Source organism: Schistocerca americana, chromosome 7, assembly GCF_021461395.2.
Source record: "Schistocerca americana isolate TAMUIC-IGC-003095 chromosome 7, iqSchAmer2.1, whole genome shotgun sequence".
Classification (NCBI taxonomy): Eukaryota; Metazoa; Arthropoda; class Insecta; order Orthoptera; family Acrididae; genus Schistocerca; species Schistocerca americana.
This window is the reverse complement of record NC_060125.1, coordinates 49,142,074-49,164,126: the sequence shown is the minus strand read 5'-3', so window position 1 is coordinate 49,164,126 and position 22,053 is coordinate 49,142,074. Positions and strand designations below refer to the sequence as shown.

Genomic DNA, 22,053 nt, shown 5'->3' with positions numbered 1-22,053 from the left:
ATTTTATACATCCCCTTCCACATAGCCATCAGCGCCTCAAAAGCTGGCGATACTAGACAGTGGGAGAAAAAAAAATAATGTTACTGCGACAATAAAATAAATTTTAACAGGCTTTCCAGACATCAATAATAAAACTTTAAACGTACTTTACTCTTAGGTTTCGTTGAAGTTTATTAACTCTCAACCGTTTTAACCTCGTGATGTGTGTCCGAGATTCCATTCAAGCACTAAAATGTAGATGCGACGTAGTACAATATAGAGTGACGGTCTCTGAGCTATTTTCTGACTGAATTGCGACCTCTTTTGAAGTTCACAAGAATTCTTTGGACGTGAAGCATCCATATGAGAGAGAGAGAGAGAGAGAGAGAGAGAGAGAGAGAGAGAGAGAGAGAGAGAGAGCGCTTCCGATCAATGGAAAAGCGTTTCTTTCCGTCTTCAAGCCTTGTGGAAAATCATAGTCATCAGGTGTGTTAGTGTTTGAGGTTAGTCTACACTAGATAATCCACACAACAATGCAATGTTCACAGAGGACATCGTACCGTAGACTGACCCTATTTCAAACTGTGTTCCTGAGTGGCCAACACTATCCATTAATGTAAATTAATTAGAACTATATCCACAGGAGGCGGCACGAAGCAACGGAAATGAAACATTTTATTCTCATGTTACTTGGCATATGTATTTTTGTCAGTTTTATAAATGAACTAGCTGAAAAGCTCCTGCTTCGCTTCGTCTTTTTCCATCTGTTTCTGATTTGAAAAAAGTGCAATTAATCATTTAGTTTGTACAGCCTATAACTTATTCAAAGTAAATCTGTACAAACTACATTCGTGGTTTGCTTTCGGGAACTAGGACAAATACGTTCAGTGGCAGAGACAGTTGCAGCAAAAAACCCACCACTGTTTTAAATTCACTCCGTGACATTGGAATGTTTGTCATTCTCCTTTATTGATAGTCATACTGAACGCTAATCTTAGCGGAAAATGGAGCCTTTTAAAGCTGAATGGAATAAGCGAAATTCATAGTGCGAATAGTGACTTGCCTTATTCTTTTACGATTAAAAACTTTAAACGCTTTTATGTAAGAAACTCAATATGTGAGCTTTTCACCCACGAAAGGGAAAAGGATATACTACAGCTACTGTAATATATTTACTGCGCTGTTCTCGCCAAAATATGTACAACTGTGCGATAATCTTCCGAAAAGTAGAAAAATACACAGAATGAGAATAAGTCATTTCTGATCGATGGCAAAATTTATGCACATTTCTGTCCCTTAACGACTGGTAACGGATATTTCAAACAAATGATTACAAAAATTTGGCCAACATCAACAACTTCCAGCAAAAATAAAAACTCTTTGCCTTATCGAAAGTGAATTTGTCCAGATGAAAATACGAAATTAATTTAAAGAGCTGTCGATTAATGGATTGCTAACAGTTTCACAATTCGAATTAACACAGGACGCAGAGTACTGTTTCTGCTTCCAGAAAGAACCCCGGCATACTTTGCCTACAAAAACACAGTTCTGTTCACTAATTAACTTCAGATTTGGAACCCCCAAAAATCAGAAAATTAAAGTAGTTTAATTGTCACATACCATTTTGATGGCCACATGCTCATTGTTGTACAGGTTCTTCCCTGAAAAGAAAAAGGTTAGCGATTAATAAAGGGATACGTAAAGTTAAATATTTAATACAAGTAAATAAATAAATGAGAGTAATTGCACCAGAGAATCTACAAACTGCAGAGGAAGGCAGGGGCAAAACTGACGTGACATTTAAGCTCTGATGTCTGTCGTTAAGTCGCACTCCGTGGGCTTCGCACACCAATGATCTTCACACAGCTCGGTTTTCGTGCTTCTAATTGCCGAAGGACAAAAAAAAATATATATATTTTTAATTCTGACCTGCTCAAATGTACGTGACATTGCACTACATAGAAACTTAAATGAAAATATTTTTAAAATCCCTATCATCTGTCGCCCACTCAGTTTAACTACCACTGGGTAGGACCCACAATGATGAGAATGTACGGAGAAAGGCTGTACCGAACGTCACGTGCCGTGCGGATCGGATGGCGCGTAGCGCCTGGCGCGCTGCAAAGTGGAGAACGAATGGGCTAGGCGGTACAGCCTAACACCAGGCGCCACCACATACGCTCAGATTCCAAAATGTGACAGAATCGCGCGTTTCTTATTAAAGTATCGGTCACTTAGAACAGTTTTTTTTTAATCCGCTCCGAACTAATCTACTGATGTTGCTCAGATCGCTTATACCGCCCACTCTTTGGTACGTACGCACGGTAAATAAATAAATGTCATGTGACTAGAGACTCCCGTCGGGTAGACCGTTCGCCGGGTGCAAGTCTTTCGATTTGACGACACTTCGGCGACTTGCGCGTCGATGGGGGTGAAATAATGATGATTAGGACAACACAACGCCCAGTCCCTGAGCGGAGAAAATCTCCGTCCCAGTTACGACCGACATTCTGTCGCGCTGACCACTCAGCTACCGGGGGCGGACAGTACACACGGTGTGAAATATATACGATACGCCCAAACTGTGTTATAGCCTCCGCAGACTGAAAAGGATGGGGAAAAACTGCCGAGATGAGGCATTGAATCAATATGTGGGACATGTCTTGATAGTGAAATAAGTAGACCACCACAAAGGCGCATATCCATGCACAGGTCCTAGCAGTATGCGATTTGTGCTTTTACCAGGGGCGGGGGAGATGTCTTAGGGGGTTAGTATTATTACATATGTTACTAGCTTGGACCGTGGCGTTACCCATGGTTAAACAGTTATTTATAAACAGATGTAAATGCCGAAACTCACTACTCACGCGTATGCACTGTCAGAAAAGCCATCCCCTGTTATATCTTTAAAAGTACATTATAGGTAAAGCTTATTTACAAAATCATCTATATACAGGTATACGGCCGGAAATTCAAAAAGTAAAGGCACATTTGTGAAAAGCTGCACTTATTCTGATGACAGAAAACTGAAACATGCGTTATTTTTCTACGTAACCTCCCTGGACTTCAATGCAGTTTTCCCAACGTTTTACGAGTTTTTTTTTTTTTTAATTTCATAAGAAAATACGTTTTTCGGTTGCATCTGTAACCAATTTTCCACCGCAGCAATGATGCATTCATCACTTTCAAATCTTCTTCCCTGTAGTGCTTCCGTTAAGGGTCCAAACATGTGAAAATCACTTGGAGCCAGGTCTGTACTGTACGGTGGATGCTCCAGCACCTCGAATCTCAACTCCTTTATTGCGACGGCTATCCGTTTGGCAGAATGTGGGTGAGCGTTATCTTGCTGCAGGATGACACCTCTTCACAGTTTTCCACGACGTTTGGATCTGATTGCAGGTATTAATTTCGTACGCAACACATCACATCCACCATACAATACAGATCTGGCTCTAAAGCTTCTTGCGACGTCTTGCTTCATTGTGGCATGCTACGGAAATGTGGCGTGCGTCGTCTTGTAGCATGCTACAACAGGCAACATCTTGCGGCGTATGTTGCATGCGGCAGGTTAATTTATACCAAAGCAACAGAATTTGTGCCACATGTGTGTCGGTCTTGCAGTATAAAGGATGATAAAGTATCGCAGCGGCGGCCTATTTGGTACTTGCACACGCAGCTAACAACGGAAATGAAAACCAAAGGAAAAGAAAACGATGGTGGAAGAGAAGAGAATTTAAAGAAGGTCCACGAAATAGTATCCTAGGAACTAGAAGCAGACGATGGTGCGTTATTTAGTAATGTGTGCTTTCGTCCCAGGCGCGTTAGTCCGCGCCATACTGTTGCCAAAAGGTGGCCTAACGGTGAATGTTGGCACAGGTACCGGGCCGGTCACCACCCTGTGTCAGGGCCCGGGGTGGGACTTTCAGCCCCCAGCTCACCCAACTCTGCGGAACGACTGCTGCGGTATGACTGCCACACTACTTCCCTCGCAAGCTCGCAAGTAAACGGGTGACGCACCTTAGACGAAATCAACAATGACGACATGAGAATGATGATTTAGTTGTAAATGTTTTGAAATGCTTAACTACTACATAACACTTTTTCAAAATTAATAAGCAAACATATTAATAGTAAGACTGTATTAAAAACTTTCAGTGTTCGGCTCCACAAATTTAAATTATATGTAAAGTTTTACTCCAGTGCGTGGGAAATAAACATCCCAGGTTGGGATGCATAAACTCAAGTCAGAGGAGGGGGTGGTCTGATGCAGAAGGGTGGAAATCCCCCCCCCCATCCCCCCCCCCCTTGCAAATCGCACACTGGGTCCTAGGCTGTCACGTATCTCTAAGATGTGTTCCGTCTATCTTCTTTGCTGTATATTACAATGTAATCACGTCTTGCCTGTCGTTCTGGTGTCTTCCACTTGAGTGTTTTAACACATCACTAAGTTCGCAACTAAGGTGTGCCGATCGTCGCTATACTCTGTTAAATGTACTTCTTCCTGGAGCACTTGTGACAATGAAAATAGCATGCACGTATTGTAAATTTTTGTCAGGACCACAATCGCAAGTATAAACAAACACGGGTTTTATAAAACCTTCTCGAGTTATCATTAGCTTTTCGGAAGTAGGTAATTTAGGAATCTATGTACGTCTGTGGCATGAGTTGTTTCGGTGGTTTTGAGGACGAAGGAATTTTTGTATAAAAGTTTGTAAATGTCGTTTTGGTTTTTGGTTAATTTTATTTGCAAATCTTTGATTTTCCAATAAACTTCATTTTCAACGCTGTCATTACTGTTAATCTTCGCTATAACGTGCCATTAGGTGTTAACTTCGTCTTGTATATTTTGTTTATTTTTATCAGCGTAAGCTGCACTGTACAGGTATACTTAACATAGTTTGCGGTAAAGAATGCCTAAATCAATTTTTTTTTCTCATTTTCAAAAATTATCGTTCATCACTCATCCAAAGTCAAGTGTCGACTAAGAGACATAAACAATAAGACGGAAACGAAATGGGGGGGGGGGGGGGGGGGGGGCGAAGGCGGTGTTTGTCAACGCCTCAAACGCGATATTGGCCTTTCGGCTTATGTCAATGGCAGCCGACGCGCGACACCGCAGGTATAGCGACTGTGAAATCGCGCGGCGCCACATGCCCAAAAGTGATACAAATCAAATTTAATGATACTGATACAGTTGAAGTTTGGAGCTGCAAATACTCTAACGTCACGAAGCTTATGACTCCTCCTCCATTGCCCCCCCCCCCCCCCCCCAAGTCACACTGTTGACCCCCTCCCACCCCTTAACGTGTGCCTTAATTTATGGCGAGCCTCCTATAGTACAGAGTCGAGAGCAGGAAGTTTGAATCAGAGCGTCAAACTGTTCTGTGACCATGTAGCCTGCATATTCTTTTATTTGCGCCACAGGGTATTGGTGCTTCGAGTTCTGCTTAATACGTTTGGGGTGGATTACACACAGAAGACAGATACACAGGTAGCAGGGGCTGTGTGGAGAGAGAATGGCAGTTTTTTTGGTTTAAACGGTCTACGGGACAGTACAAAAGGGGCTTCAGCCTTAAGGGGGCAGGACAAACACAGGACGAAGGTAGTCCCAGGACCTATCGGTATTACAGTTGTAAAGAGATGCAGCTGTATTGGGAAAGAACCAGAGCAAGTTCTAATAGAAAGTACTTATGGTCAAATCGTTACAGGTATTGAAAGCTGGGCAAAGCCAGAGAAATGTTCAGCCAACGATTAAATACAGTTGGTGGTAGCGTGTTTGTTGCTATTAGAAGTATTTTATTTTGTAATGAAATTGAATTAGGTAGTTCCCGCGAGTTATTAAATGTCATACTTGACAACGGGAATAAATTAACAGGTTCCTTTAACCGACCCCCAGACTCAGCTGAAATATTTGCTGAAAGTTAAAAAAAATTGCATTATTTTGAATAGGTACCAGACACATCTAATTGTAGTTTATGGTGATTTCAATCTGCACCTGATACATTGGCGACAATACAGGTTTGAAGTCTGTGGTAAGAATAAAACATCGTCCGAAATTTTACTCAGTGCTTTCTCCGAAAATTATTTTCAGCAATTAGTTTAAGAGCCCATTCAAAATGTAAATAGTTACGTGGTTGTGGTGAGACTGAATGCCATAACACTCAAATCTAATAAAACTAAACGCAAAATACGTCTAGGTAAAAAAGCAGATAGTAATTAGCATGACGCATTTCCCAGAGACAGTATCCATTACTTTCAAACTATGTAAGCATAGATCAGATGCAGCTTAAATTCAAATAAATGATATCAATAACAACTGAGAGAGTTATGTCAAATAAATTGACCCATTGTCCTCCATGTTTACCAAATTCATATGGATACTCTGGTCCGTGTGTATAATTCGAATACACTGCTACTTTGAAGTGGATATATCGCTGCCCTGGCCTTATGGAGATGTTGTGCACCTATGGTTCCGAAATTCGTTGACAGACAATGCGACAATCGACTGAAATAGTCAGTCCTGCGGTCAACTATATGTGTTACACATGCGGTAGCTCGCGCAACAAAGTCGCTAAGATTGCATGTGTTTGAAGTCGTGTGTCCGTGAAAAACTGAGCTTGTTTTCTTATGAGTTTGTGACAATTTCATGTTTTTTTGAACGAGGAAAGTTAATTCAATGAGAGTGAGGGGAAGTAACTGACGGTAATGATCCTGAATAGTCTCCTGAGGGTTCTAATAGTATTGCCAACGAGTCTGATTCAGGCGGGCCGAGGAAAATAAAATTACTATCTGTTGAGTAATCAACAAATGTACCTCCCAGAAACGTCTCCCTAGTTACTTGGCATGCTGTAACAGGAAATAAGAATGTCACCAGAATCGTTATGCTGAGCAAAGAATTACTGACTGTACTGTCAACGAAAAATATACAGAATACAGCAGAACACAACAACTTTTTGGATTCGTGTCTTTGATTGGTCTGGATCGAACACCTACACTCCAAAACCATTTTTTTGGTCATAGACTGTACTATTCAAAAATGACGTAAGTAAGGCTTTGCCCGATAACAGGTTTGAGGTTCTTTTTTAGACAATTCTGGCACAAACAAATTGATCAAAATTTCACCACTAGGTGATCTATTAAAGATAAATTTCACGCAATGTATTGTCCTAGTGAGAACGTGTACACAGATGAAACTATGGTGCCGTTTACAGCGATACTGTGTTTTAGCGTGTATATTCCGGAGAAACGTCATAAATATGTCTCAAGCTATTCAAACTTTGTGTTGTGGAAGGGAATACGTGGTATGTGGAATTGTATGCTGGAAACGAGATTGCTCCGGCAAATCATGAAGTGTCCTTCCATGTACTGATCGAGTTGATGCGTCCAATTTTAAATGTCGAGCTCAATCTGTACGTCTACAATTACTGCACAAGCGGTGCCTTCGCCCGTTGAATGAACACTCTCAACTGATCTCGTTGCTACATTGAGGATTAACACAAAATTCAATCCAACGACCTTAGTGAAAGGAAAGGACCAGAAAGGTGAAATATTATGCATGGACAATAACAGAAATGTTACTGTATGAAAATGGAATGGCAAGAGACGTCTTGCTTTTCGTCACTAAAGGAGTTCCAGAAATGGTAGCAACCAGCTCAAGAAAAGGAGCAACCAAAAAAACATCCACAACTTTTGAATATCATGCCGCAAAATCCTTCACAGAGATGTCAGATCAAAAGGCATATAATGCTTCAATTTCACAAAAATGGGTAAAATGGTGCCGCAAGATTGTATTCAAGCTCCTCTCAAGCATGGGAATTGTCGATTCTCGTTCTAGCTGCAAGCAAGTAACTGACAGAAATGTGCACGTTACTGAATTTCGAGATAAAGTTGCACTTGCACTAATAACCATTGGAAAACAGATAAATGTACTAGGAACACCAAGTTCACGGAACCAGGTCTTGCAAGAAACCGGCAGCAAGCATTACGTTTCCGAAGAGTGACTCAAAAATTTGGCCGAGCTGAAGCTTTACAAAAATCAAAGCAACTAATCACAAACCGTAAGGGTTGTTCGCACGGAAAGTTCATGTGCCTGGAACCCTTTTTTCATTATTCACACTTTTAAAACGAACCGTACAACCTATTAATTAATTCAAATATGTTGTTACATCTATTGTGAATTTGTAAGCCAACCTGCTGATGTATGCTATATTCGGCATTTTTATTATTTTTGGTCCACTTTCCAAAAAGGGAAATGTCATTCGCCTGAAATCCTGAAAGGAGTCTTGACTTGTTATTAAAGGTTGTGCATAAGTCCTATACACAAGACCTGAGCAGGGATTATGCTGAAGAAATTAAGCTCACACGCCAGGAGTCTAACAATTACACAACATGGAAAAGGCCTCGGAATGGTGATTCAGGTCCGGCAGCCAGTGTGTTAGTAAGAGTTTGTGATATTCGCTATTTTTGGCTTAATTAAAACAGCAAATTCAGCCAGAAGGCAAATACTTGTTTATAAAGAATGATTAATATATAATAAGGCGTCGCATGGCGACGGTGGAATTTTCTAGATAATGTAATTCGTCGTCTTTGGGCGGCAATAAAAACAGAAAAATACGGATAGATATACGATCCTTCACTATTTTGTTCGCTGGAGAACAAATGAAGCCTTGAGCGCTAAAAAGACTTTTACTGTTTTTCTCGAGTAAGACGGACGCAGATTTGTGGCGGTCTGATCTAATTATTTTTACTAAATAAATAAAAACGTGTTCCGTCTAAGTTTTGAGTGAAGTGTAGGAAGAAGAACTGTTGTAACTTACCGTGACGAAGCACGAGCGACTCAAGAGGACAATGGCTATATAAAAGAGCGCTCAATGGACATGATATGGACATAAAAATCTACCGTCACTGTAGTATTAAGCTTAAGGTACGATATATGTTTTAGTTATAATAAATATTTGTTCTGGGAATACTGAATCATTTAGCAGTGCTCATTTCTATTATCTCCTCAGTATTATTTTCATTTTAATTATGCATTTTGCTAATATTACAGACTCCAAGATCAGCAGTCCAATGTGCGTGTTACATTGATAAAAAGAAAACTGTTTTATCGTCTTCTTGCATCAGCTTTAATATTGAATCTCTCTTTTGTGTGATGTTGCAGTTGTTTTTGCGCCCTTAAGAACTTTCTGGTCCCTTAGGAAATTGTTTTGTCATAACAATAACTTCACAACCGGGTATGATCGTATCTACGATCATGAAGTAATTAGAAAGACGATAACGCAATTTCGTATTCAACAGCACGCTAGTTGTGACTGCCTCAAGCCACGCGAAACTGCAAGTAAAAACTATTCACATCTCACAATGCAATATTTTATGACAATGGTCAATCCATGATTCTTACGCCAACTGTGATTGATAAAACAGTAAGCTAAATCTCAATTTCCAACTTTCCATTGAATAACAACATCACTTCTATTTTGTAACATCACAAGTTGGAACTGATTCCCCATTGTCACAAAGTTACAGCAATGTTGTAGAAACAATGAAAAAAGGACGCCAAATTCAAAAGAACGCAAAATCTCCAAGACTGGGGATGATTCACAGGAGCTCAAAATTTAGCGCGGATTTCGATGCGGAATGCTTACAACAGTTTTCACAATGAAATTCTTTCTTGATATCTGGAAGAAAATCCAGAGAGATTCTAGTCTTAAGTTAATGTACACTGGCGGAAAGACTATAAGTATCTTTACTGCATGATATCGATAGAAATGTTACTGATGACAGAGGTTCTTTCATCAAGGAAGTAAACATTTCAGAATTCGGATCAAGAACAGCTACCAAGATGAGTAACTTAGAAGTGCAAGTTGCGCCTGCAAAGTTCGGTAAATGGTCTCAGAAAATAAAGGAAACAAGAGTTAAATATAAAATACCTCTACTTGCCTTCAAAGCAATCAGTTACAACACTCTCCTGACGTCAACTGTGAAGCTGTTGGAAACTGTCGGCAGGCGCTTCTTGTGGAATTGCTCGAAGCACCTTAGTAACGCGCAACGTCGACAAAGCATAAGCCTTTCAGGGACAATTTGAGGGAGGGAAAGAAAAATGAGGCAGCCCGCACCAAATTTCGAGGGTAATGAGAATGCTGAAGAACAGCTACCTTGCACTGAGCGAGACAGTTGAGCACGTAAACGTTTCGAATATACAACAAAGCGAGACCATGATGTTTTCAGGGATCCCACAAGAAGCGTTTGCGAACAAATTCCAACAGTTTTACAACCTATGTTGGAAGTGTGATGCTTACTGTTATTTTAAGGGACCATTCACCGAACTTTTTAGACGCACCTTGTACGAATTTTCGGTGTATGGAAGCAACTGAAATCTTTTAATACAGGCGTGTCTTTCTGTCCGGACTGTATAGCTATTAGCATCCTTTCAGAATAAGCTGACATAATTGTTCCATACTTCGCACTCATATACTACTGCTCTGTCGACGGAAGATCGGTACCCAAAGACTGGAAATTTGCACGGCTCAGATCAATCCACAAGACAGGAAACAGGAGAATCCCCTGAATTAGAGACCCATGTCACTAATGTCGATTTTCTGTAGGATTCTGGAATATTATACTATATTCGAACATTATGAATTACCACGAAGGTAACAGTCTAGTGACACACAGTCTGAACGGATTCAGAAAATATTGTTCTTGTGAGACACAACTAGCTCTTTATTCGCACCAAGTAATGAGTACTATCTATAGACCTCAAATGAGTTTCAAATTTCTATATTTACAGAAGACTTTCGACATCATTTCTCACAAGAGAATTTTACTCAAATTGCATGCCTACGGTGTATCGTCTCAGTTGTGCGACTAGATCCGTGGTTTACAGATCGTAGTAACTGTTGGAAGTAATCCAGTAATCTACATAAGCAATTTAGGAGACAATCTGAGCAGTCCTCTAAGATTGTTTGCAGATGGTGCTGTCGCTTATATCTCATGATGTCATCAGAAGCTGCAAACAAACTGCATGATTTAGACAAGATATCTGTATGGTGCGAATAGTGGCAATCGAATCTAAATTATGAAAAATGCGACGTCATCGACACGAGCACTAAAAGAAATCCGTTAAATTTCGGTTACGTGATAATTCAGACATACGTTACGTCTGTGACTTAGGGATTCCGATTACGAATAATTTCAGCTGGAACGATCAACTGTGTCTTACTGGCAGAAAACTTAGACGATGCAGCAGGTCTACTAAAGAGACTGCTTACACTACACTTGTCCGTCCTCTTATGGAGTGTTGCTACGCGGTATGGGATCCGCATCAGATAGGATTGACCACCAATATGGAAGAAGTTCAAAGAAGGGCAGCTAGCTTAGTATTTTCGCAAAATAAGGAAGAGTGGTCATGGATACGATACGCGACTTGGGGTGGCAATCTTTAAACAAAGACTTTTTCTATGCGGCAGGATATTTTCATGAAAATTCTGACACCAATTTCCTCCTCCAAATGCGAAAATATTTAATTGATATTCACCTACATAGAGAGAAATGACCATCTTAATATAAAATAAGACTAATCAGAGTTCGCACGGAAAGATTTAAGTGTTTATTTACCCACTCTTCGAGAGTGGAACGGCAGAGAAATAATCTGGACGATGAACCCTGTGCCAAGCGCAAAGTGTGAACTGTGGAGTATTCATGTAGCTTTTCCTATACCATTGTGCAAGCAATGCCACAACTACATAAAAAAGTTCGTAATATCACATGCAATTCAAAACAGCTATAAAACTGCACTGTTATTAATTGATGTTATCAACTTCGAAGTGAAGAGATTGAAATTAAATAAGGATTCAACATTCATAATCAAGTTCTGTCGAGGTTAAGTACCAAACTGTAACCGAAATTATTTATAGGAAAGACAAGTGTATATTATTATTGCCATTTCTTCAAGAATTTAAAACTATTGTGAAAGTGCGCTATCATTTAACAACAATGGAACAACGCGCCCGAAACTGAAGGCTGTTGCTGACTTCTAACGTACATGTAATTTATTTCAGCAAAGATGAGAATGTTCGAAGAGTGACGAACATAAAAATTTGTTTTTCGATTCGCTAGCACAATACAATGCGTGTGAAATAGCGATGTATTACTTAAACCTAACCAACCTAAGGACATCACACACATCCATGCCCGTGGCAGGATTCGAACCTGCGACCGTAGCGGTCGCGCGGTTCCAGACAAACGCCTAGAACCGCTCGGCCACACCGGCCGGCCAGCGATGTACTACTGTAATTTTTAGTAACTGCTATCAAAGCAAGTTTAAAGGACGATTATACAGAATGAGAAATGAATCGGAGGCAACGACACACACCAGTGATATGGAGTGTCATAAACTAAAGAACATACCACGTTTCTTCAATCGCGTCACGGGTTAAGTACCCGACAAAATTCGTTTTGTCGTATGAGCACAGAAGGCTAAAGAAGTGCCCTCATTAGTCGCGTTGTTAATCTTATCCTGGCCAAAACATGCACAAGCAATTAGTTTTAGCTTAAATGTTGAACTTCCATGGCATAAATAATACACCTGCATATGTTATGACATTAAATGTAATGTAAATAAGGTACATGTTTAATATGGTAACATACGCAGATAAATTTTTGAACTTTTTTCTACAAATATAAGCTGAATGCGTTATTACAAGGGAAACGTTTTGCGCTGTGTATCACTCATTGCTTTTGTACTTGCAAACGAGTCACTTAGAACAGGAAAGTGTGGTGTCGTCCGAAGAACGAGGTGCCAGGGCAAGGTTGACACCTCGCGACGAAACAACAAGCAAGTATAGTCGCTGCCAGACGCAGCGACAAATAAGCAGAGTCGGACACTTCGAGGTGAGTTTCCATACGCCGCGGCATCAGCTCGCTTACTTGCGTCTGAGCGCACTGCCGCTCAGCTCATTCCGTGATCATCGCTGAAGACGACAGCATTGTCTCCATCGAGCCAGCAATGCGACGGTTGTATCAGAACACTGCATAAATTTTTATGGTCAATAGTACTTTGTAAGAAATATCTTGTTCTGTAAGAAGTGATACGTTGATGTCCAGCGACAGTAATAAATTGTCATGACATTCCTGTAGACATGGATTGTTACAAAGGTGAGTATCTCATCTCGTTCAAGTTATAATAAAGCGATTTAATGTTTAGTGTGTTGTTGTATTAACTCCGCCTCCTCCAGGAGAAAAAGCTAAGAACGTACCACTGCACCAAAACGTGTTATTTCGTAAGGTACAATGCAAAGTAACAGACTCTTTGTAAACAGTACGTTCAGCAGCGCCACTTCCAAGCATTTGCAGTGTAGCGACCACTGATCTGTTCACGAATTTCACATTACAGTACCCGCAGCAACTTTAGTACGGTAAATATTTATGTGACAACAAAGCCGACGCGGAAAAAGATTGTTTCCGTACAACTTATCATAATAAAGATTTAACAGACGTGCAGAAACCATTTTGATTTGTAAAAATCATATTTCTCGTTTACGTTGTTGGGTCATACATTGGAACGAAACAAAATAAGAATTGTTATCTAGACAGAATTTCAACGATCTTGTTTGTGGTCTCGAAATGTTGGAGGTTGATTCCTTTGTAATAGTGGTGGTGATCCCAAGTGGAACACAATATATAAAGTTGCAGATGGCCTACGTAGAGTCGTAGAAGGGAGGGGCAGAAGTGTTAGCGTGGAAGAATATTGTTCGGAATTTTCTCCGGAACACCCACGCCTCTCTGGGAAAGTCAATGACATTACACTTTACTGGAGAAGTCCGTTGAATAAACATTTCCGACATCTGGGAGAAGATCGTCTTGTATTGCTGGTTATGATATTCCTTTCTACAGTGTGACACGGCGTTGTACCTAAACGGATTGTATCACAGTCGTCACAGTCCGCGGACCCCATGTAACTATCGGAATTTTTATCCTGCTGCTGTGAGCTCGGGGTAGGCGGGGAGGCGACGTCACCGAGCACAGCCGGGTCTCCCCCCCCCCCCCCCCCCCTCCTGCTCCTGCTCCGCCGGCAGCGGTGCAGACCCGCAGCCGGCGCTCCAAACTGCATTACTGCCAACAACCTAATTTGCAAGTCCTGACGCGAAGAGCTCCATCAGCTGCGCGGCCGACTGATTCTGCTAGGCACCTTAGTGCCCCTTGAAGCACTCTGTACTCAGTACGCTGACTTCAGTCAAAATCTTATTTTTTTCTCAGTGTTGATAGATGAAGAGTATTAACACTAGACTTACATTTTATTTATAATCTACATAAACCACTGGCATGTGCATAGCGAAATTTTCTCTGACGCTTCGTTCGGAGCGTGGTTTGGAACTGAATAAATTCGTAGCACTGCTGGCAGAGGAACGATTATCACTCTCCGTAGGGCAGCGGCTACTTACACAATGCTTGCATGTATTAAAATTTAGCAGAGAATGCACACGACCCAGGCGTCTTCGCAAGCTAAGCTACATTACGACACGCGCAGAGCCGTGTACAATGTAGAGCATACGCCTGCACGAGAACGTGTAAGACATGAGGAGCGAAACTATAGAAGGCGTCTATGGAATAGTAGATGAACCTCTAGCCCGCCCCCTTCCCCTCAAGTTATTCACATCCATAACAAGGTATTCTATATATGAAAACACTAAAATCCACTTCCATAAAACAGTAAAACATTTTAGTCAGCCATCCGGAGATCATGCAAAACTCAGCGTTTTTATAAGTTTTACTGTTCTGCTGCTTTTCAGCTTCATTACAATGCTGAAACCTCCTTATACGAATACACTATGTGATCAAAAGTATCTGGATACCTCCAATACATACGTTTTTCATATTAGGTGCATTGTGCTGTCACCTACTGCCACGTACTCTATATCAGAGACCTCAGTAGTCATTAGGCATCGTCAGAGAGCAGAATGGGGCGCTCCGCGGAACTCACGAACTTCGTACGTGGTCAGGTGATTGGGTGTCACTTGTGTCATGTGTCTGTACGCGAGATTTTCACACTCCTAAACATCCCTTGGTCCACTGTTTCAGATGTCACAGTGAAGTGGAATCGTGAAGAGAGACGTACAGCACAAAAGCGTACAGGACGACCTCGTCTGTTGACTGACTGAGACCGCCGACAGTTGAAGAGGGTCGTAATGTGTAATAGGCAGACTTCTATTCAGACCATCACACAGGAATTCCAAACTTCATCAGGATCCACTTCAAGTACCATGACAGTTAGGCGGAAGGTGATAAAACTGGGATATCATGGTCGAGCAGTTGCTCATAAGATACACATCACGCCGGTAAATGCCAAACGACGCCTCGCTTTGTGTAATGAGCGTAAACATTGGACGATTGAACAGTTGAATAAAGTTGTGTGACGAATCACGGTACACAATGTGGCGATCCTATGGTACGGTGTGGGGGTATGGCGAACGCCCGGTGAACGTCATCTGCCAGCGTGTGTAGTGCCAACAGTAAAATTCGGAGGCGGTGGTGTGGTGTGGTGTAGTGTGGTGTAGTCGTGTTTTTCATGGAGGGGGGCTTGCACCCCCTGTTTTGCGTGGCACTATCACAGCACAAGCCTACATTGATGTTTTAAGCACCTTCTTGCTTCCCACTGTTGAAGAGCAATTTACAGATAGCGACTGCATCTTTCAACACGATCGAGCACCTGTTCATAACGCACAGCCTGTGGCGGAGTGATTTCACGACAATACCATCCCTGTAATGGACTGGCCTGCACAGAGTCCCGACTGAATCCTACAGAACACCGACTTCGTGCCAGGCCTCACCGACCAACGTCGATACCTCTCCTGAGTGCAGCAATTCGTGAAGAATGAGATGCCATTCCCCAAGAAACATTCCAGTATCTGACTGAACGTATGCCTGCGAGAGTGTAAGCTGTCATCAAGGCTAAGGGTGGGCCAACACCATACTAAATTCCAGCATTACTCATGGAGGGCGACAGGAACTTTTAATTCATTTTCAGCCACGTGTCCGGATACTTTTGATTACATACTGTATATGACGTGAACTTAGTTATCTAAGCCCTTGCTACTCGAAAGGAATTAGGACACGAAAAATTACATACATTACCACACATTACATACGTATAGAGGACGTGGACCACACTCGCTACGGTTTCGCTTAGAAGAATTTCAACCCTTGAGTGTAATAAATCTGGAGAACATCGAAGTCCTGAGTACAACATTCAAAACAGCACATATGGTGGGGAAAAAACGGCAAAAATAATTGCGTGTGTTCACTTTGCTCTTCTTTCTATGGCATTACAGCGTTTTCAGTTTTCCGTAAAATTCACAAGTTTAGCACATCTAATGTAGTCATGTAAAAATTTTATTATCGTTCTGAAAGCACACTCAGGTCGTAGAGAACCGATCTAGTGCAAGGTTCTAAAGAATTCTACCGCGTTTTGTTTCTCTTATTGCAACAGTTTACCTGACGTTATTAGCACATTACCCAGGAGCGCTGCTACCTAGGTGACAGCAACATAGTGGTTTTTCGTCCGAGTAGGACTGGTGGAGTAAGCAAACGATGTACGGTGGATAGTCTGTTGCGCGAGGGAGACTTGCATGCAACGGATCGATACGTAGCTTCCCTATTTCCGTAACAGCCTCGTCACACGGGAATAACTACACTCGTGTCCAGTCTACCAGTAAGTCTACTGGAAGCTTCAAGACTCGTTCAAGGCTTAACTATGTAGTCAACATAAAGGGGAAAATCTGTAATTTTAGGGTTACGCAAGAAGTAAAAAGAGCACCTTCTACAGCTGACAGTACAAAAACGCAAACTAACGGGTGATGAATTTCATTACGTTCTAAACTATTGAAATGTCGTGTACATTAAAGAGTTGTGGAACTTCAGAAATACAGGATAACAATATCTTGGCAACATTTGTGCCAACATCCAACGAAACGCCTAGTTATAGCAGGACGAGCTGGTTTGACTACCAAAAGAGACGTGGTTTCGTGAAATTTAGAGATGAAATTTTGAGTTGAGGTGTGAGACAGGTGACTAAATTTGGCCGGCAAACATATTTCGTTCATGATTCGCAACGCCAGAAAACTACAGGAAACAAGCATCACATTATTTTAATTTTTCCGATGTTCAATAGAACAAAAGCGCAGAAACTATGAAAATACGGCATCCAGCCCCTTAAAAAGAACAGATTTCCTTTAATAAAATATTCTATTTTGGTATCGTTACCTAGGTAACAGAGTGTGAACGTTAACAACGATGGTTTGCGATTACTTCCTTTTTATCCAGGAAAGTATAATTGATACTGCGTTGCTCGTAGTATCGCTAAGTTACTCATTTTATCTGCTACATCACTGATGTCGCTCGTTTTGTATTAGCCTACAGTCGCTGTCGTTTTTCTATTTACCTTTGTCAATTTCTAGTAACAAGAGGCGACGTTCGGATCATGGGTTTACTTCAAACTTTATATATTTTTAGTTGTCCGTTAGGACAACATAATATACAAGTAGTAGCAAGAGAAGAAACCAGTCAGTGATTAAGAACCAACGCGTCGCGACCCTGAGCACGAGCTGTCGACGGTCACGTGGTTAGAGTCCAAGCTCCGCAATCGGTGAATCGCTGGATCGAGTGCTGCTCATCTTTTCTTCTAATTCATGTTTTTTTCAACACTAGTCATTATTTCGTACATTTGCGTCTGCTGGTCGAGGGGTCCAGGTGCAAAGCAGTTCTCGGTACCTTAGCTGATTGCAGGTATAAGGGATTTCGGAAATTACGAGAGGCACACATTTTCACAGAAACTTTATACATTTGGTAGTTTGGGTGTCAAAAATAATATTTAATAACTTTGTGATGACACAAAATGGCAAACAGCCAAACTAAATTGGAAATTCAATAAACGTTCACGCAAGTACACGTGTCTTTTCATCACGTTATCTTTCAAATGTAATATGTCTGAAGTAATATGCCAAGTGTCGAAAAAAAAAAAAAAAAAAAAAAAAAATCAAAAGTCACGAGCGGTACTCGATCCGGCGATCCACCGACCTTGGAGCATGTACACTAACCACATGACTGCCGCCATCTCGTACTCAGGTTCGCAACAAAGTGGCACATCATTGAAGCGTGATACTTCTCTTGCTATTTTCTCAAAATCACCGCAGTACGCCTTATCACTTGCACATTATGTTGTCCTACTGGACTACTAAAAGTGTATAAATCCTGAAGTAAATTCGTGATCCGAACGTCATGGCCTCCCCTTGAAGTATAATTTTCAGTTTATTAGACTTTCTTGATATTTTCCAGTTTTCTCCGCAACATACAAACTTCCAGCGTTCCACACTGTCTCGGAGACGATTGCATTCTTGACTCCTCTCGTAAACTCCCAACTGAGCGCTACCAGTCTGAGATGCGAATTACGGACTTGTTAATTTTTTCTCCTGTTGCACTCGTGGAATTGTTCTAGATAAGCGCATCTCCTACAGTTATGTTTCGCACCTATTCGCAGGTTTGTTCACACTGTTCGAAGCTGTTTCCAACCACAAAGCCAAGAAGTGCAACTAACAGCTACCTGCTAGTGCTATAGGTTATCAGCTATCTCGTCGTTCACAGGCTTCACGTGACACGTTTCCGAATGTCATTTAAATTCTAGAACCTGTGACATTAGATTAGCGAGCAAAGTAGTTAGCCACTTGACTTTTTATCTTTGTTAGATGGTTACAAATCTTAAAAGCGCAAGGCACAACTCTGTTTGTAGGTGCGCCTCGGCCGGCCACTGGACGACGGTAAGCACGAGCTACGCTTTGGCTACTTACCTAACTCCCTGGCGGCTTGGCGTGCGTGATCGATGTACGGCTTGGCGTGCGTCATCGATGTAATGAATGGTAACAGAAGTATCGACGTGCTGAAGAAAATAGCGGCCGCTACTTCACACAAATATTCAACACGAATGCCTAAGACCGCTCTCACAAAGCGCACTCGCGAGCAGACGAACGAGTCACTGCTAGCACCCTCTCCTCACTTCGCCTCGCCGTGGTGTGCGCTCCTCGAGATAGTTGCAAGAGCCGTTCTGACCACACACTTCTCAACCGTCGCCTTTTTCTCCCCAAGACTGATCGGAGATGAATCCAAGGCGCGCCCGTCTTGCTCTCTGGCGCCCTAGGCATGCTGAATAAGAGTGAAACCCGGCGAACTGGAATTGCGCATGAAGAATACGGGCACCCTCATGGCCTCTTGGTGGACTGCCTTCCAAAACTTAAGTACCACCGGCGGGGCGCTGTAAGCGTACACAGGGAGGTACATTGGCTGCATGACTGATTCGCGCATCGTTCGCCAGTGAGAGGCGTGTGGACGTAACTAAAAGGGCCCGACAAACAATTCGCTACGCTTAGATTCTAACGCATGTACCATACAATGAAGTATCGGGATCAATACGTGTTCTAATTCCATGGAGCACATTATGCATTAGTTAAACGAGCATCACTTAAACGTTAAAACTTGTGACCGCTAGTGTTACACCGCGAAGATAATACACAAGGAAACTTCTTTCCCCGTCCTGACAGAGGGACTGCGCTTCGCACATAACGGTTTTGTCATCGCCGGTACTGATCACAAAAAGGAATAATAATAAAATAAAGGCAGATGCGCACGTATACACTGTTGTATATCAGAGCAATGAAAAATAAAAAAGAAACAATTACATCAATTCCGTGGCCTACACATTTTAGAATTATTAACACGAATTTCATTTTGTGTTGAAAGCGCGTCATTAAGTATTCGGCAAAGTGGACGAACATCAATTTTCCATACTACGCGCCTTATCTAAGTTATATAAACAGATGTGTCGGTAAATATATGCCTTGTTTATGAGTACATTCAGTCTTCAAAAAAATATCTTCGAATTTTTAAGCTTTGTCTTTAGAGCTTTCTGATTTTTTATTATTTTTCCAATACTGAAGATCTTATTGGAAACTAAGACACAAGAAAATTCTTAATTATACACAAACTTTGCACATACTCAAAGTGCAGTAAGCCTGAGGATGAAACCATACTGTCTAACTTCGCTCCTCGTAATTGACTGGAATACGACCCAGATCGGACAAGTGAAGGCCGCTGCGTTCTGCAAACTTCCATCAGAATTATTTCTGTAGTTCACGAACAATTGCTAGTTCAATAATCTGCTCTATTTCGTGATGAACCCCGTTAAGAAGGTAGGCAGATGGAAGCACATATCTCAGAAGTACAGGGACGTTTCATGACACTACGACGTTACATCGACAACGTGGATGTTACAAAATGATGCGATCGTCTTGTAGGTACCCTCTCACCCATCTGGTTACTGAGGGTGAGGTGTTACTGTGTCGTTTGGAATCCAACCAACGGTGACTTTAGGTGTTTATACACACACGTATCAGATGAGAAGTCAAACTAATCACAACGAACTAAAATGAAGCTTGTGTCATAGGGATACAGACTAACCTTTCTGACCGTACGGAACTGGAAATGTAAGCCGCATGTATCTCTGGCAGACTCATTTCATCGACGCTCACAACCGAGGAACAACTTAAAACGTTTGAACGCGACGGGGGTTAACTTCTTGGCGCTGAAGAGACATGATAAACCAGTTCATCTAACACGAAGAATGTTGTACCATGTAATACTTCACAATAAATTTTATGGATCAGTTCAAAGGTTCAGTTATAACTTCATGCCACGCTTTTGAGCTCTACAATTGTGTCCGTATATCTTAGGAATCGACTAGCACTTTAACATCACAGATACAGTGGTAAACACAGAAATCTGATTGCTGTACATCTGCCCTCTGCCAATTCTTCTCTTAGCTCATAAACTTTAACAACATGCAGTTGTGAAAGATCTGCTTTATGAATGTGTACAAACTTCTCTTAAAAATAAAAATTACATAGAAGTAACTTACTAGGAACAGAAAAACGAATGTTTTTTAAGTACTCGGTTAATACTTTCGAACTATGCCCTGCAGGTATTCGGGGCAAAATTTACAGAAAGTATGGAGGAAACCTAAACAAATCACACCTGGTGTGGCGACAGGCGGGAGCAGCACAACTGCCAGATTGTGGGCCCACCAAGCCAGACGGTGCAGCAATATTAAAATCTAAAGAACGGGCTTCAATATGCAGCATAAAACAAGAGTTCTTTCAGTGAAGCAATTCGGTCAAAGACGAAAAAGTGAGAAATTAGAGAAGAGAACCAGTATATCTCCAAATACTAACAAAGACTAATTTGAACTAATCGAGTTTTGTATTTGGCTCCACGCTGTTATCTTGTTCCGTTGATTCTTCGCTTTTCGCTTTAGGCTCTTCCTGTATTTCACTGAATCTTTTTTTTCCGCTGGCAACAAACTTCATTTTCTTCACCTCTGTAGCTCGATGTAGTTCAGTGGCTAACGAGAGGCAAGACTGCAGAAGTCGGGAGGCGCCCGCCGAGCCGCTGGACTGCAGTCTGAAGACAGGTCAGCGGCGAGCTGTGAGCGGCCGGGGCGGATTTCCGCGCCAGTGAACCGCGAGCTGAAGGCAGCGGGCAGCGGCGAGGAAGCCAGCGCCGCGCACCTCAGTATGCACCGAGTGCTACTGGTCGCTGCAGTTGCAACTGTGCTGATAATGCAAAAATAATGAAGTAGCTCTTGTACAACTCGCGTCCTCCAATCGAGGGATTGAAAAATGGAGGGAGAGAGAGAGAGAGAGAGAGAGAGAGAAGAAGGGGGGGGGGGGAGAGAGAGAGAGAGAGAGAGAGAGAGAGAGAGAGAGAGAGAGAGAGAGAGAGAGAGAGAGAGAGTGAGAGTGTGCGACGGCATAGTACTAAGGTGCGTACACACTATGCAAAAGAACGACAGCCAACCGCTTCGTTGGCTGAGATTTCCTTAGCGTGTTCAGGCGGCAAATCGGACCCAACGAAGTGCTTGGCCTTGGTTGCCGTTCAGTCTGCTGGCGGTAACATCAAAGCGTTGACAGTTGCTTGGCGTTGGGACCCATCTCCCCTGGTGCCGACGCCGGGTCGAATGTTCGTTCGTTGGTT

General features: G+C 41.9%; 1 protein-coding gene across 2 annotated transcripts in view; it reads right to left on the bottom strand.

The window, feature by feature from the left end:
- The window catches only part of LOC124621774 (casein kinase I), a 306,630-nt gene that overhangs the window by 148,014 nt on the left and 136,563 nt on the right, over positions 1-22,053 (bottom strand). For both annotated transcript variants that reach the window (XM_047147207.1, XM_047147208.1), the window contains exon 2: positions 1,600-1,640. In XM_047147207.1, the coding sequence (XP_047003163.1) occupies positions 1,600-1,640 (41 nt within the window). The remainder of the gene's footprint in view (positions 1-1,599; positions 1,641-22,053) is intronic.